The 15091-nt window shown below is 44.3% G+C and overlaps 1 protein-coding gene across 2 annotated transcripts in view; it reads left to right on the top strand.

The window, feature by feature from the left end:
* Positions 1–6440: 6440 nt before the first annotated feature.
* Positions 6441–15091, top strand: part of LOC108263837 (MAM domain-containing glycosylphosphatidylinositol anchor protein 1) — a 195209-nt gene continuing 186558 nt past the window's right edge. The window contains exons 1-2 of one of the 2 annotated variants that reach the window (XM_017465013.3): positions 6441–7135; positions 8022–8111. In XM_017465013.3, coding sequence (XP_017320502.1) covers positions 8045–8111 — 67 coding nt within the window. In that variant the 5' untranslated portion in view covers positions 6441–7135; positions 8022–8044. Of the gene's footprint in view, positions 7136–7961; positions 8112–15091 lie in introns of those variants that run through there. The other variant, XM_053679441.1, reaches the window with a different exon arrangement.

The raw sequence follows: 15091 nt of genomic DNA, 5'->3' as shown, positions 1-15091 counted from the left end.
ATGGTAGGCTGATTATGTGCCCTGTGATGCATTGGCATCCTGTCCAGGGTGCCAGTCCCCGATGCTCCCTGGGATAGGCACCAGGTTTCCCTGTGACTCTGTATAAGGATAAAGCGGTATAGAAGATGGATGGATGGATGGATGGATGGATGGATGGACTAGGGTAATGTTGCCCATAGCAGTGGTTCTCAATTAATAGTGCAAATCACAACTCACTCCATCCACATTCCATACTGCTTATCCTACACAAGGTTGCAGGGGAGCCTGGAGCCTACCCCAGGGAGCTCGGGCACGAGGCAGGGGACACCCTGGCCATCACACATGTCTTTGGACTCGGGGAGGAAACCAGAGTACACAGAGGAAACCCCTGATGCAGGGGGAGAACATGCAACCCCAACCCAAATCTCAGCTCACCATTTGACTGGTTGCTTGAAATGAATAGGATTCATTCAAACCTCACTAAAGAAAAAAAAGCTTAGACCTAATGTGTTTATTCAGTAGAGAGGGTTAGGGATTGGAATGCTCTATCGCTGAAATAAAGCCGCACATTTTAAATAATGGTGTTGAAATTAATTTGTACTGAGGGGGTCAATGGAAGGAATTTATGTTATTTTATAGTTAAGGGTCCCTGGCTGGAAAATGTTCCCGGGTTAGGAGGTATATTATTGTTTATTCTGTTTGTACCAGGTTTAATTTTCCTGCTTTTAAAAACAAATACTTAAGCAAACAAAAATATTCATTACTTTGGATCATGTCACAAGTATTGCCCCCCTCCCCACTCCCATCCCCTCCTCCCGACTCCCATCCCCTGGCATAACCCCTACTCCCAATTATATATATATATTTACCAATGAAGACCGATGCATAGTCACCTGAACTAAACGAAACAGGCATGATAAAGTCCTGTAAGTCAAGAAGACAAACTTGAAATACAGTCTCTATTACATGGCAAGTGTATTCGTCTCTCTTTCCTTTCCACTCCACCCTTATCTTCTCCCGTGTCCTTGCCACCGATGGCTGGCTGCCTAATGAGGATTGGTGCTGTTTTAAACATGAAATTGGAATCCCAGCTGAGAGCAATCGATATGCTTCCATTATCTCTCCATGTAATGATGCAGACTCTCTTCCTCAATCCCCACTACACACACACACACAGAGCTCTTGTCTCAGCACATTTCCTGATTTCTGATATTAGCAGCAAGGAAGTTTATGAAGTATTGGCTCCCAGGGGCATCTCAGTGTGCTCACCTCACAGATTACCTATACACTTCAGGTGGGGGATTGAGAAACCATTCCATGCACGTCAGTGCCTGATCAGTTTAAAAAAAAAACAGTAAGAATTCATGGATGGATGGATGGATGGATGGACTAGGGTAATGTTGCCCATAGCAGTGGTTCTCAATTAATAGTGCAAATCACAACTCACTCCATCCACATTCCATACTGCTTATCCTACACAAGGTTGCAGGGGGGCCTGGAGCCTACCCCAGGGAGCTCGGGCACGAGGCAGGGGACACCCTGGCCATCACACATGTCTTTGGACTTGGGGAGGAAACCAGAGTACACAGAGGAAACCCCTGATGCAGGGGGAGAACATGCAACCCCAACCCAAATCTCAGCTCACCATTTGACTGGTTGCTTGAAATGAATAGGATTCATTCAAACCTCACTAAAGAAAAAAAAGCAGTAAGAATTCAGGTATGCATCTGACAGATTTAGTTGTCTAGCAGTTAGTTGTCTACCAGTTCAGTGTTTTTATTAGATACTGTGAAGCTCGAACACTCTTATGTGTGTTATTCCGTTTATATACTATTTTTTACAGAAAAAAACGGTGTGAGAGTCTCACGAAGACAGACTAGTCAGCACTACACTTACTACACTATATGGCCAAAGGTTTGTGGACACCTGAGCATCACACCTCTGTGTGCCTTTTGAACATACCATTCCAGATTTTGCCCCCCCCCCCCCCCCCCCCTTTGCTGCTATAAAAAAAAAATTACTCTTCCTGGAAGACTAGATTTTGGAGTGTGGCTGTGGGGATTTGCTCATTCAACCAATAGAACATTAGTGAGGCCAAGCGTTGATGTAACGAAAGGTGGCCTGGGGTGCAGTCGGCATTTCAGTTCATCCTAAAAGTGTTCGGTTGGGTTCAGGTCAGCCCTTTGTGGAAGCCACTCGAATTCTTCCACTCCAACATTGGCGAACCACGTCTGCATGATTTCGCTTTGCGCACAGGGGCATTGTCATGCTGGAACAGGTTTGGGAGGATTAGTTCCACTGAAGGGAAATTGGAATGCTAAAGGCATAGCCAGTACAATAATTTAGAATGTCCTGAAAAAGAAAGTACACCAGTGGTTTTTAACAGGTTGGCCAAAGCAAACAGTTGATGACAGAAACATTGTGAAAGCTGTGAAGAAACCCCTGAAAACAACAGTCAGTGACCTCACCAACCAGCTCCACAGGGCAGGGGTGAAGGTATCACAATTCACCTTTCAAGACTTTGAGAGCAGAAATATAGAGGCCGCACCACAAGATGCAATCCACTCATCAGCAGTAAGAATCCGAAAGCCAGATTGAAATTAGCAAAGAAATAAAGAGATGAGCCACAAAAGTTCTGGAACCAAGATTAACCTCTACCAAAGCGATGGAAAGGCCAAAATGTGGAGAAAGAAAGGATCGATCCAAAACATACAGGCTCATTGTTCCATCACAGTGGAGGTAGTGTCACGGCTTGGGCTTGCATGGCTGCTTCTCGAACGGCTTCGCTAATCTTTATTGGTGATGTAACTCGATGATGGTATGGCAGCGTAATGAATTCAGAAGTCCACAGAAACATTCTGTCTGCCAGTTTACAGAGAAATCCATCCAGTATAACTGGGTGGAATTTCATCACACAGCAAGACAATGATCCAAAACACACTGCCACCACAACAAAGGACTTCATCAGGGGGGAAAAGTGGAAGGCTTTAGACTGGCCAAGTCAATCACCAGACCTTAACCTAACTGAGCAGCATGCAACCAAAAATGTCATTTACTTTAAAACTATATGCTCACCTAAAAACTGGGTCCTCTGCCACCAAAGGTACCAACACATCTAGATGTAAATATCAGGAAATGAAAGCTGAAATCTTGTTCTGCCGTCTCATATTTATCTCTTGTTCTCAACCCCAAATGTCTTCAGTGTATAGCAACTGGCCTTGCTTTTCTAATAGTGTTGGAGGAGTCTGTATATGGTAGGTGCACATAGTGTAGCTCATTGTCCAATATTCATTTTGTGTATGTAGAAGGTCACAGTTAGACACATCTGTTCCAGTCATCAGTTGACAATAAAGTTTATCCAGTTCAACCACTTACTACACATTTCAAGTGACCTAGAAGACTGAAAATCAGTTTTATGAAAAAAAAGAACAATTTTCCTACTCCCCTCCCCCTCTTTCTTCTACCCATTATTATTATTATTATTATTATTATTATTATTATTCTACGGTGAGGTGTTTACCACTCTATTTTGTTTTTCCATACCGTCAAAAACTGACTGGTTCTATTTTAGTTGAGGAAGCAGCCGGAAGCGGATGATGGAGTCGGGTCAGGAGTGCTACGTATTGTCCATCTGTCCAACCATTTCTATACCGCTTATCGTACAGGGCTGGAACCCTTCCCAGGGAGCATCGGGCACAAGGTGGCGTACACCCTGGACGGGCTGCCAATCCATCGCTGGGCACACTAACATACACACCAATTCATACACTACGGACACTTTGGGCGTGCCAATCAGCCTACCGTGCATGTCTTTGGACCGGGGGAGGAAACCGGAGTACCCGGAGGAAACCCCCGCAGCACCGGGAGAACATGCAAACTCCGCACACACAGTGCAGCGGAGGGAATCGAACCCCCGACCCTGGAGGTGTGAAGCGAACGTGCTAACGACCATTTTCTTCATTCTGAATTATGTAAGGAATAAAACATGACAGGGCCCGCTGTTATAGCAGGCTGATGACAAAACCGTTCAGTCGACTGCCTTGGTCAAAAATGAAGCACCACTACGAGACAAAACATAACCACTTATAGCCTCGAACCACTGATGGTTAAGCATTAAGAGGTAACTGTTGTCACCTTTGTAAGTAAGGAATTTCATGTAACTGGACCTTTACAAACATTAGTTGAAGAATAGGTTATATAAGTCACATATAAACAATCTTTGTTATTTATTATTTGTCTGCTCGGATGAATGAATTTGCTATGTCATTGCAATAGACAGTCAGGAAAAAGGCAGTGTGTACAGTATGTGCATAGTTCAGCTCAGATTATTAGAACCAGAGGCACGTGTTGCTCATGCTTTCCACTTGACACCATAAATTCTTCCGTGAGCAGGCGGTCATAGGGGAGGATGAGTGAGACCCAGAAGCGAGCATGGCTGCCACCCAGGCAAAGGGTGCCAGCATCTCGCACACATTTGTGCTGTGATGAACTACTCCATGATCACATGATGCTATTCTGGCAAAGGAAGCTGGCTCAGCCTCAAAACCGTGTATACAATGGAGAGACTCCGATAATTGCCTCATATTTCCTGAATGACTAATTAAAAACATATATTCTAATTCCTTCCTCATTCATCGCTGAGTAATGTCTAGTTAATTTTTTTCTTTTTTTTTCTTTTCTTTTGCTGTTCGGTATCAAGGTCATGAATTTGAGGACGTGATTTGTGCCGGTACATTGCACAAAAGGCTGCGTGGTTCTGCTCCAATTCACGAGGCACGGACGAGCACCGGTGGAGGTTTCGATCTCGATGTTGTCATGGTAATTGCTAAACAGAGGTTCACTCGAAAGTGACGACGGCTGTGCCCCGACTCCCTGCCAAGCCTACACCCTCCACCGTAAGAAACGGCATGGATCCAGCTTCGTAAAGGTGGAAAAACAAACAAAATGAAACAAGAATTGATCGTTTTGACTGCCACGTAGTCACTAATACTTGATGAATCATCACAAATAATGAATGAATGTGATGTAAGACTAGCCATCATTGACCATTTAAAGGCTTGTCAAGGAACAACTGGTATACATGTAGGTATAAAGTGTCATTTTGTGACTTTTTCTTGTATACTGCAACAAGAAAACAAAGTGCAGATAATATAGTGCCCATAGTCCCCCATCAGAGCAATGTGAAGACCGGAGTGTAGTCCAGGAGCACAGCACAGTAGCCACAGTGAATTTGCCACAGACTGATGTAAGGTTGCCTTGACCTAATGAAAGCACGATGTTCCGCCCGACATGCTGTGCAAATGCTTAATCCAGTTCGTAGTACATTTACCCAAGCAAGCGAGTATTGTTATACATTGGTTAATGATTTCCTACACTACCCACAATGCCGTTCAACTGCCTCATGATTGTGCCGTCAGTCGGAATGATCCCTTCGCATCCTTTACTATTTGGTAAAATGTGATTTTCACTTGATACGTGGCTTCCGTCTTGTGAAAAGGTGCTCCGTAAGTTTCGATTTGGAACCAAATTCCGTCGTGACATGCAGTTTTCATGAGTTGAGGTAAGCTAGATATGTTGTTGCTAATCATGCAGAAATAATTTCCCGTAGTCTCACACATCAGCCAGACGAATATGACCTTGCTTTTCCATCCATGAGCGGAACAGAACTGAGGAAAATTGACTTGGAATGTTCTGAGTTCTGAACATAATGGTTTAAGCATAAATCCTTAACTCACCTCTACCTGACCAGAGTGATGCGGCAGAGCTTTAGTCATTTCATCCAGCTCTGCACATTCTGCTGTTGTAACTGTGCTAGCATCAGCACCAACCAAGAAATTCGCACCAGAATCACTAAACGCATTGCAGATATTTCAATATAAACAGGTTTATTCTGTTTCAGGTTGGAGTTTGAAGCTTTAACTGCACTGAAAACTATACTTGCTCTCAGGAGAGGTTTAGCAATGAGAGTATCCACATCACAGCATCTTGCCTCTTGTCACAAACAGAATATGGAGAATGATTAGCTAAAACACGCCGCCTTGTGGCCACTGACAGCACTTGATTTTTTTTCTTTTCTTTTCTTCTTTTTTTCTTTCTTTTTTTTTTTTTTTAAACCAGCCGCGTTGAAACAACACACTGGGAGAAATTGATGAGCTTGAGTTGGATGGAGAAGTGGAAAAGCGAAGGGCTGACAAAGATAGTGATTTTTTCCCCCCCTCCCACAACTAACCGACTTTCGCATTTAATTGATCCTCGGGGAACCGGCGCGCGAGTCCTCCAAGAGCCGCGCGCCTTTAATTGGCTCTCGAGCTCAACTCAGGCAAACAATTAAATCACCGAAAGCTCGCGGACAGCCTTTCTTTTTTTTTTTTTATTTTTCACACACACACACACACACACACACACACAGAAAGGAAACACGAAGTAGCAAACTAAAGTGAAGAAGACGGCCCGTGACACTTTTCCCACTTCAGCAACCTGTTCCATAAAAAAAAAAAAATAGACGTTTCTGGCGTCCGCCCCTTCCTCGCGCACACACTCAGCGTCGTTTCTCAGTCTGCGCGCGCGCACGCACGCTCACAGTCTCTGTGGCCAACGGAGCGGTAACACAGTCGCTCGCTCAGACTCGCAGAGAATCTTAATATCCAACGAGTCGTAACGGCACGCGCGTGTTGCGTAAATAAACAACGCCGAAGACAAGCGCGAGACCAACAAAAAGCCCCAAATCTCTGTCTTAGGCGATATTGTTAACACTACTGAGGACATTTTTGTGGGGGGGAGAAAAAAGAAGAAAAGCAAACTCATCCCGGAGCCGCTGTGACGTGGATGTGACAAGTGTTTTTTTTTGTGTAGGGGGAGATATTAATTCTAACAACAGAAAAAAACTTTCTGGAAAGAAATGTCTCGGAATCCGGTGTTGCGTTTCCCCCCCCTTACGAGCGCGTGCCTGGGAGAATCTTCACATTAACGCGCGTTGGAGACCGCACGAGCCAGGATATTAGAGTTACCCTTCAACTGCTTGCCTTCAGTGTTGAAAGTGGATTATTTATTTTGATTATGATGATGATTATTATTTTGTTTTCGCGTCGTGTCATTTAAACCGACTTGCCCATTAAGTAAACTGGAGGCGTCGCGCGGAGCTCCCACACCGGAAAAGGTAAGACCTGTTCCCTTTCATTTCCTTTCATCATTCAAGTTCCAAAACTGTGACAAAGACGTGCCCAGATGCACACCAAAAACCGAAACAGGGAAAAAAAAAAAAGGCAGAAAACTGTAGGTGCCTCTTCTACAGCCCTCGCGCGCAAAGGTGAAGGAAATAGAATATATATATATATATATATATATATATATATATATATATATATATATATATATATATATATATATATATGTGCGCGCCTTGATAAATCTAGTTTAAGCAATTTTGAGGCAAATATATTGTTTCTGTTTCAGACAGAAATGCTCATGAAACTGCTGGTGGTGCGCGCGCGCTGGGCTGTGCATGCCCATCTCTTGCGTTGTGTACGAGCGCGTGCGGAACGGGACGAGCAGCCACGGTGTAAAAAGCGCGCGACGAGTGTCAGCTCGGGAGAATAGGCACGCCGCACGCGCGCGGTGCTGTAAACGGTCATATTCGAAGTTTTGAACGTTGCATTCCATGCACGTGTTACCTATAATTTCGCCCATTTATGCTTTCAATATATGTGTATACATATATTTGCTGCAGAAAGCAAACTTAATTACAGATATATAATAATAATAATAATAAATGATTGGACATACAGTAGATTAGGCAGGGTACTTTGGCATCCCTGCTTCCTCACTGCGAACCAATTTCATAAACAATAACCATCAATCCGGTCACAGGTTACTAAACCGCCTCCGTAATCTTTTAGATAATCCGCACATTCGAATATGAACGTCCCGCCCTTAAACTCTGCGGATAAAACCCCTGGAATCACTTGACATCGCGTGCACTAGGCTACTGTGTTTCATCCGCGCGCGCGTGCGTCTCACTCTTGTGTGCTTGTGGCTCTCCGCAGGTGATGAGGCATCGCAGCTGAACATGGAGCTTTTCTGGATTTTATTATTCTCCGTCCTGCAGCGCTTCACACGAGGACAAGGGGTTTACGGTAAGAACTTTCAAGAGATGACTGGTGCGTGCACGCGCGTGTGCTCAAACGATCGAACGGAATGCAGTCTAGTCTAGTGGAAGTGATGATTTGTGATATCAGATATTAAACCTGGGACACTTGAACTGAATGAATCTTAACAATCCTGCTTCGGGTAAGGTTCGAGTAGACGTTGTGCGCGCGCGCGGAAAGTACAGCGCGTGTAGACGGCTTTTGCACGCAGGCTAGCCATGCAGCAGTGCGTTACCTAACAGGTTTAATAATAAACTTTTGATTTGGGAATGAGGAGTGAACCGGAACTGGCTCAACCCAAACACCGGTTTGGGTAATTAACCAATTAAACCAACCGACCAGTGGCAGAAAGTTTTCAATCAGTGCATATTGATCAGAGAGAGAACCTGAGCTAAGAGCGCGCGCGCGTGACGCTTAATTTACATTGCACAGTACAAGTTTTGTTATCTTGTTTGGATAAAAAACAAACAACGTATTGATGGATGCATACGAGCACAGGAGTGTTACGGTAAGAAGTTTGTGGGCGTGTGAGAGTGTGCGTGCACGCGCGTAAAGTGGTGTAAGACAAACTGGGAGGTTCTCGACGAGGCGGGAAAAAACCCTTACATTTGCACACACCCCTTTACCTAAACGGTGCACCTTTTTACTTGTATTTTTGAATGTAGTGGACCTGTACCTTTGAGGGTACCACCCCAGCGACACGGAATGATCCAGTTTAGCACCTAGAGTCTGTAGGTGTATGACACCCAGTTCATACAGGAGACTTTTTCCAAGCAGGAACCTATTGAGAGACACTTTATTTCCATTACTTTATATGAGCACAGAATCAGGGAGGGATTTAAAAAAAAATACAGCATCAGACATATAAATAAAACTAAATGGAAAAACAAAATGAAACTTTTTTTTTTTTTTAAACTTAATGGCTAATTAAAAATGTGACTTTATGGGGCATTATTTGAAGTCAGTGGTTGGCTAGCTTAATATAGCAGGAAAAAATGTATTTATATCTATAATAACAACAACAACAACAACAACAAAACAAGCAGCAAAAATCCTGGATTCTGTGCGAGGAATCGGGACACTAGAGAGTGTTAGGGTTTGGACAAGTTGTGAACAGTTCAGCAGTCTCGGACAGAACGATACAAGATGAGCACGTGTTTCTCCTACACCAGGAAGCTCAACTAAATCCATCTCCAAACAGTATGCTTAGCAAGACCCCCAAAAAACAAACCAAAGAAGCTGCTGTAAGGCAAATATAGTATATAACAAGACACAGAGCATAACAGAATAATGAAATCTGTTCCATGGCGTCCATAATTGTTTCGATACCGCTTAAAAACTGAATTCGTCGGCTGGTTTTTAGGTTGTACCGTACAGGGTGTCCTAAAAGTCTACATACATATGGGACGGCGTGTACGCCAGCACCGTGTCGGTTGTTCCTTCGTCAGCGACGCTTCCGGTCTTTTTGAGTTAATGAATAAGTTCAGCAGCAGTGTTTTGTGTGACGTGCTTAGAACGTTTCCTGTTCATCGCAACAGCTTCCTGATCCAGCCGTGAGAACGATCGCTTCAGTACCTTCTTGTTCTTAAAGGCTATGAGATAAATATGTAATATAAACAAAGTGTGTGAAATTTTGCTAAAAAGTGCTAATTTCCCCCTATGTATGGAGACTTTTGGGACACCCTGTAGATTATGGAGCGGAACTTTGGACGCTGACGGCAAAGTAGTGTGTGCAGTGTCTAGCACGTCCAAAATTGTATAGTTTCTCCACCGTGTGTGATAAAGTCACGGACATGCTACGAGGTTTTATGGCTGCCAAATGGTTTTCAGGGCGGTCCGCGTCCCCTCATTGGAGAAACTGAGGTAGTATATTAGTGGTGTTGCATCCAGTCGCAAAAAGGAAGAAATTGACTGGACTAGGCAACCGAATTTGGTTTAAACCCCCCCAAAGACCAAAACGAGTCAACGGTAATGCACGGAAATGCATTTTTATCAGACATCTGAAAACGTAAGCGTCCATGAAACTATACCGCCACAACAATAGCGCTAATCAATGCACAATGTTGGTGAACTGAGATGAACTGTTAACTGTCATCTTCCTGGATTCTGGGAACTACGATTCGTGAGCGTCAGCTGAAAGGGTGCGCTGTTTTATTTCGGGTCCGTTTTTATTCGGTGGGGGGAGGTTTGATGAAAGACGTATAAATCTTGTGCAGGCATTAAATTGACCATTCCTGTTGCTTTACGGACGTCAAAGAGGATGGACAGTGTTAACCACAGCCGTTACAATCTCGGCTCAGCTTAATAAAGTGCTACTAGGCTTGCCCCTTAATTTGCTTCTTAATTAATCAAGTAATTGCCCTCTAATGAGCCTAGTGGGTATTACTGCTCCCAAATGGGTAGGTCATGCATCCATCAGCCTGGGGGACAAACTCAAATGTCCTTGTCTGTGAGAGAGAGAGAGGGAGAGGGAGAGGGAGGAAGGCTGGCTATACTGTGACTGGTATGTGGAAGGGGTATGTAGCTGCCATGGTTCGAGTCCACTTGGTTCACTACGAATCATTGCGAAGTTCTATTGCCTGTTCACCTTTATCCTTCTATTCTAACGAGAGTCGTCTATTCCAGTATGACTCCGCCCCATCCACAGGGCACAAAGGGCTCACGGAATGGTTTGATGAAATAAATCATATCCTGTGAGCTACACCTTCAGCAGACCTCAACCCAGTTGAACACCTATGGGACGTTTTGGAGAGACCAGTTGAGGGAATATCTTTTGGAAGAACGGAGTTCATTCATCCATTACAGCTAAAGAGTCTAGGTGTTCCTAGGTGCGCTGAAGTTGTTCTGGCTTATGGCAGTAATAAAACTAAGGTAATACTATACCTGCAAAGAGATGGATTTTAAAACCAGGAGAAAATCAAAGACCGTGTCGGGGTTTATTATTATTTTTTTTTTTTATGAACTACTGTGGCTCGGCAATTCCATTTTTAAAACGATTCAATATTCAGCAATGCCACGGTCGCTACATTACATCTCTAGGATCTGGGATTTGATCCTGACCTCTGGTTTCTCTTCTGTTCTCTCTGTCTGTGTGCGCGTTTCCTCTGGTTTCCACCCATCTCACAAAAACTTGTAATTGCACCTCGTCATTTTTTTTCCCCTCACGTCCCTTACTGGCTTCTTCAGTCCTCGATCCGAGGAAGTGCGGAAACGAAGCAAGGACGCGAGGACCCGAGAATGCCCACGTTCACCTAATGAGCCGGTCTTGCTCACTGAGAAGACACTTTAAAGAGACTTCAGTTAGTTTAAGGTGACTTAACGATGACGCGTTTCCAAGGTTTTGTTAATTAAGATGATCGATTTTGTATTTGTCGGAGAGGTGGTGTGTCTATATCGTAGGATCCAAAAGCCTGCTCTCTCTCTCCTCAGTCCTTGATATCTCTGAACGCGTTTTAAGAACCTTGTTAAAGATGGCAGACGTCAGTCGATTTCCAGGTCACAGGCTGTAGGGTGTAGGATCCAGGAACGCACCGATTGGCTAGACTAATTTGCGCCTTGATGTTTGTGTGTGAATATCTAGGATGGACTGAATTCCTTGACCATCTTTGAAAATGCCAAGGTACCAATATATCCTGATCTCCATGATATCTTACCGTAAATCTTTTATCCGGTTTATCCCGGCTGTCTTTCCATTACTCTCTTGTTCTCTGCTTCACTTTTATTCCTGTCTCATGTGCAGAGGCTCATTGCACGTTCCCAATGCACGCTGTCAGACTCCACTCCAGCTGTCTGCGTTACCTGTTGTTGACTGACCTTTATGCCCCCCCCCCCCCCCCAACCGTCAGCATGCTCAAAATGTAAAAATCTCCGAAGCCATCTGGGAGAAAATGCGGTGTGGAGAAGAGAACGCCAGAGGAGTTAATTAAGGAATGGACACCCGCAATCGGAGAGTTTCCTATTCCCTCGCTTTTAATGTTCTTTTCGCATTATTTTTATGAGGGCCTTTCATTTATAGCAGGAGCTTTCCAGTGCGCAGGCCTAAACTATGCATAAAGTACGGCAGGCCAATATTTATGCCTTTATTATCACAGCTGGAGTTTTTAAATCAGTTAATTATACAGATCTTTTAAAAATGGACTATTTTTACTTCCTCTTCCACCACAACCCACTCCACCCCCCCAGAAATATTCTGACTCCGGTGGCTTATTCGCACTTTTAGTGCCTATCAGGAGGATTGTGGGTGTATCGGACAAAACGCTAACAAATGGAAGAAAGAATAAATTGTACCAAACTCCCCATCTGCTAACTCTTAATGTTATATTAACGTTGTGTAAATTTAATGTAGACGATTCAGTGGTGGTACATTGGTGTAGCAGGTCTCACAGGGTCCCCGGTACGATCCTTATCTCAGGTTACTGTGTATCTGGGGTTCCACATGTTCTCGCTATGTCTGTGTGGGTTTCCTCTGGGTTGTCTGGGCTCCTGCCTCCTCCAAAAACATGCCAGTAGGTGAATTGGTGACTCTGTGCGTGTGTATGTTGTGTAGCGATGGACACCTGTGCTGGGTGTATTCCCACCTGGCGCTCGGTTTTCCCGGGATAGGCTCCGGATAGACCCCGACGCTGGTCGGGATAAAGTGGTTACAGACGATGATTGAATGAATGAATGAAAGATGGATTAGTCGTAGCGTATAACCTTGTAGCCTGACTCTGGTTCATTTAACCATCACTTTCTGTAGAGTTTGTATTTGTATCTTCCTCTAAAGCCACGCTCCCATCTGCTGCTTCCTTTTCAAGGCGGAACAAAACGCCAAGCAGTGCTTTCAAGTCGGCTAACCTTTTAAAAGAAGGTTAGCAGGAGAAAGGCCACTGCTGAGGTTTTAGCTAGTGATGACTGGTTACCTACAAGTGCTGACCTTTTCAATGAACTCTGGTTGAAGCGGATCCTTTCTTGCGGTTGAGTTCGGCTGGCATTATGGAATGGAAAAGCATTGTGTGAGAGTGTGAGAAAGAACTGTGTCCAAGACCAGACCAGTTGGTATGCTATGACTAATGCATGAGGATGAGAGAGGCACATAAACTATACAGAGGTCCCTTTTCTCTCACTCTCTTAACTCCCAGCCGTTCATCTCGCGTCCTCATCTCTCGCTTGTTTTCGTTTAATTACTTTCTCCATGCCACGCTCTCTCCATTACGCGCGCCCTCATATCTTATCGTCCTCTTTTCCATCCTCCTCGTGTCGTCTCATTCTCATACTGGTGGAAGGATGGCGTGTGCTCACTGTGTTCTCTAGCACAGGTGGGATCCAATATTTTCGGATAGCTTTATAATTGACCAAAACCGTAGGGAAGCACTGTGCCGCTTTCAGCTCTGGACGGACAGAAAGCAGGTTTCCACTACACCAGGCTTCAATTACTGTCGGTAATTTAAAACAGCCCAAAGTTGATGAGCTGGAACACTCTTACCACCACTGCAGCACTCTTCTGGATTGTTCTGCTCAGCTTTGCTCAGTAACTACAGCGTAGGTCGACAGATTGAAATAGAAACCCGTTCGCAGTACTCCTGTTTCCCATGATGCCTTGCATATGTGATGCTTTATGCTAGATATTGACACAATGTAAATCTAAAATGGTAGGATTTTGGGAACATGTCCGCTTCTGTCTAGAACCCTGAACGTTTCTAGGTAGAACCCTACAACGGAGGCTTTCCTGTTTTTAACGTCCATCTATCCGTTCATTTTGTGTACCGCTTATCCTGCACAGGGTCACAGGGGGAGCCTGGAGACTATCCCAGGGAACTCGGGGCACGATGCGGCGGACACTCTGGACCGGGTGCCAGCCACACTGGGTGTCGGGGCACAATCACACACGCTCACACACCCATTCACACACTGCAGATGCCAGTCAGCCTGCAGCGCATGTCTTTGGACTGCGGGAGGAAACTGGAGTACCCGGAGGAAACCTCCGAAGTACATTATATGCAAACATTTCAACGTACTTAACTTAAGTGTTGTAGCAAGCATTTTCGTTTTCTTTTCCACTGCGTTCGCAAACCCAAACAGAGCAAAATAACTCTGGCCGCCGTTTGAGTTCGGCGGAAACGTGCGTTTGCATCTGGCGCAGGAATAGAAGATCGGATTCTATCCGTTCAGCTGAGACGCGTAAATGGAACCGTTTTAACAAATCGGATAGCCGTCTGATCAGAGATGACGCATGAAGCGAGCAGGTGTAAATACGCCCATCGTGACTAAAAAGTTTATTCTTAAAAAGACCACTTTTTAATAAATAAAAAGCAAATTATAGCGAATTTCTATGATGTAAGACGAACAAAACATTTTGGGACCCCGTGTTTATTCTTTACTCGGTGTATTTCAAAGTATACATCGAGTCGAGCCGAAGCCTGAAGTGTCGGGACCATCGATCTTTTGGATGGTTACTACGGAAACGGGGAAGGTCCAGACGGCAGGAGACTCGAGCATTGCGTTTGTATAAATCTCCTAGCATTACCATTGAGCGACGGCAAATCTGTATACCGAGTAAATACAGTTTGGGTTTAAATTCCCTTATTTATCCCATTATAATGATTAAAAAAAAAAACTTTCCAAAACAAATCCATAAATAAAGACACGTATGACTGGTTATTCAAATAGGGCAAGAGAAATTGATACGCACCCTTTAAAAATAGGAAGAGTTAGTGTTTTGTATCCGGTAGCTGATGCGCTGCAGTGGTTGAGCTGCATTATGGAAGATTTAGTGCGTGCCATGCTTAGGGGGCACCGTTTCAGCACCGTTTCAGCGATTAGTCGTCATATCATCGTGTTCGGCTCTCTCTAAGATTAGTTTGTGTGCATCACTAAATGCAAATGAACGTCAAAATCAACATTATTGAAACTTTGGTAAATCTCGAAAGAACTTCCAGCTATAAGAACATGTGTACACGTGTACACACACACACACACACACACACACA

The sequence above is a fragment of the Ictalurus punctatus genome, chromosome 3 (assembly GCF_001660625.3).
Source record: "Ictalurus punctatus breed USDA103 chromosome 3, Coco_2.0, whole genome shotgun sequence".
Taxonomy (NCBI): domain Eukaryota; kingdom Metazoa; phylum Chordata; class Actinopteri; order Siluriformes; family Ictaluridae; genus Ictalurus; species Ictalurus punctatus.
This window is presented reverse-complemented; position numbering and strand designations above follow the sequence as displayed.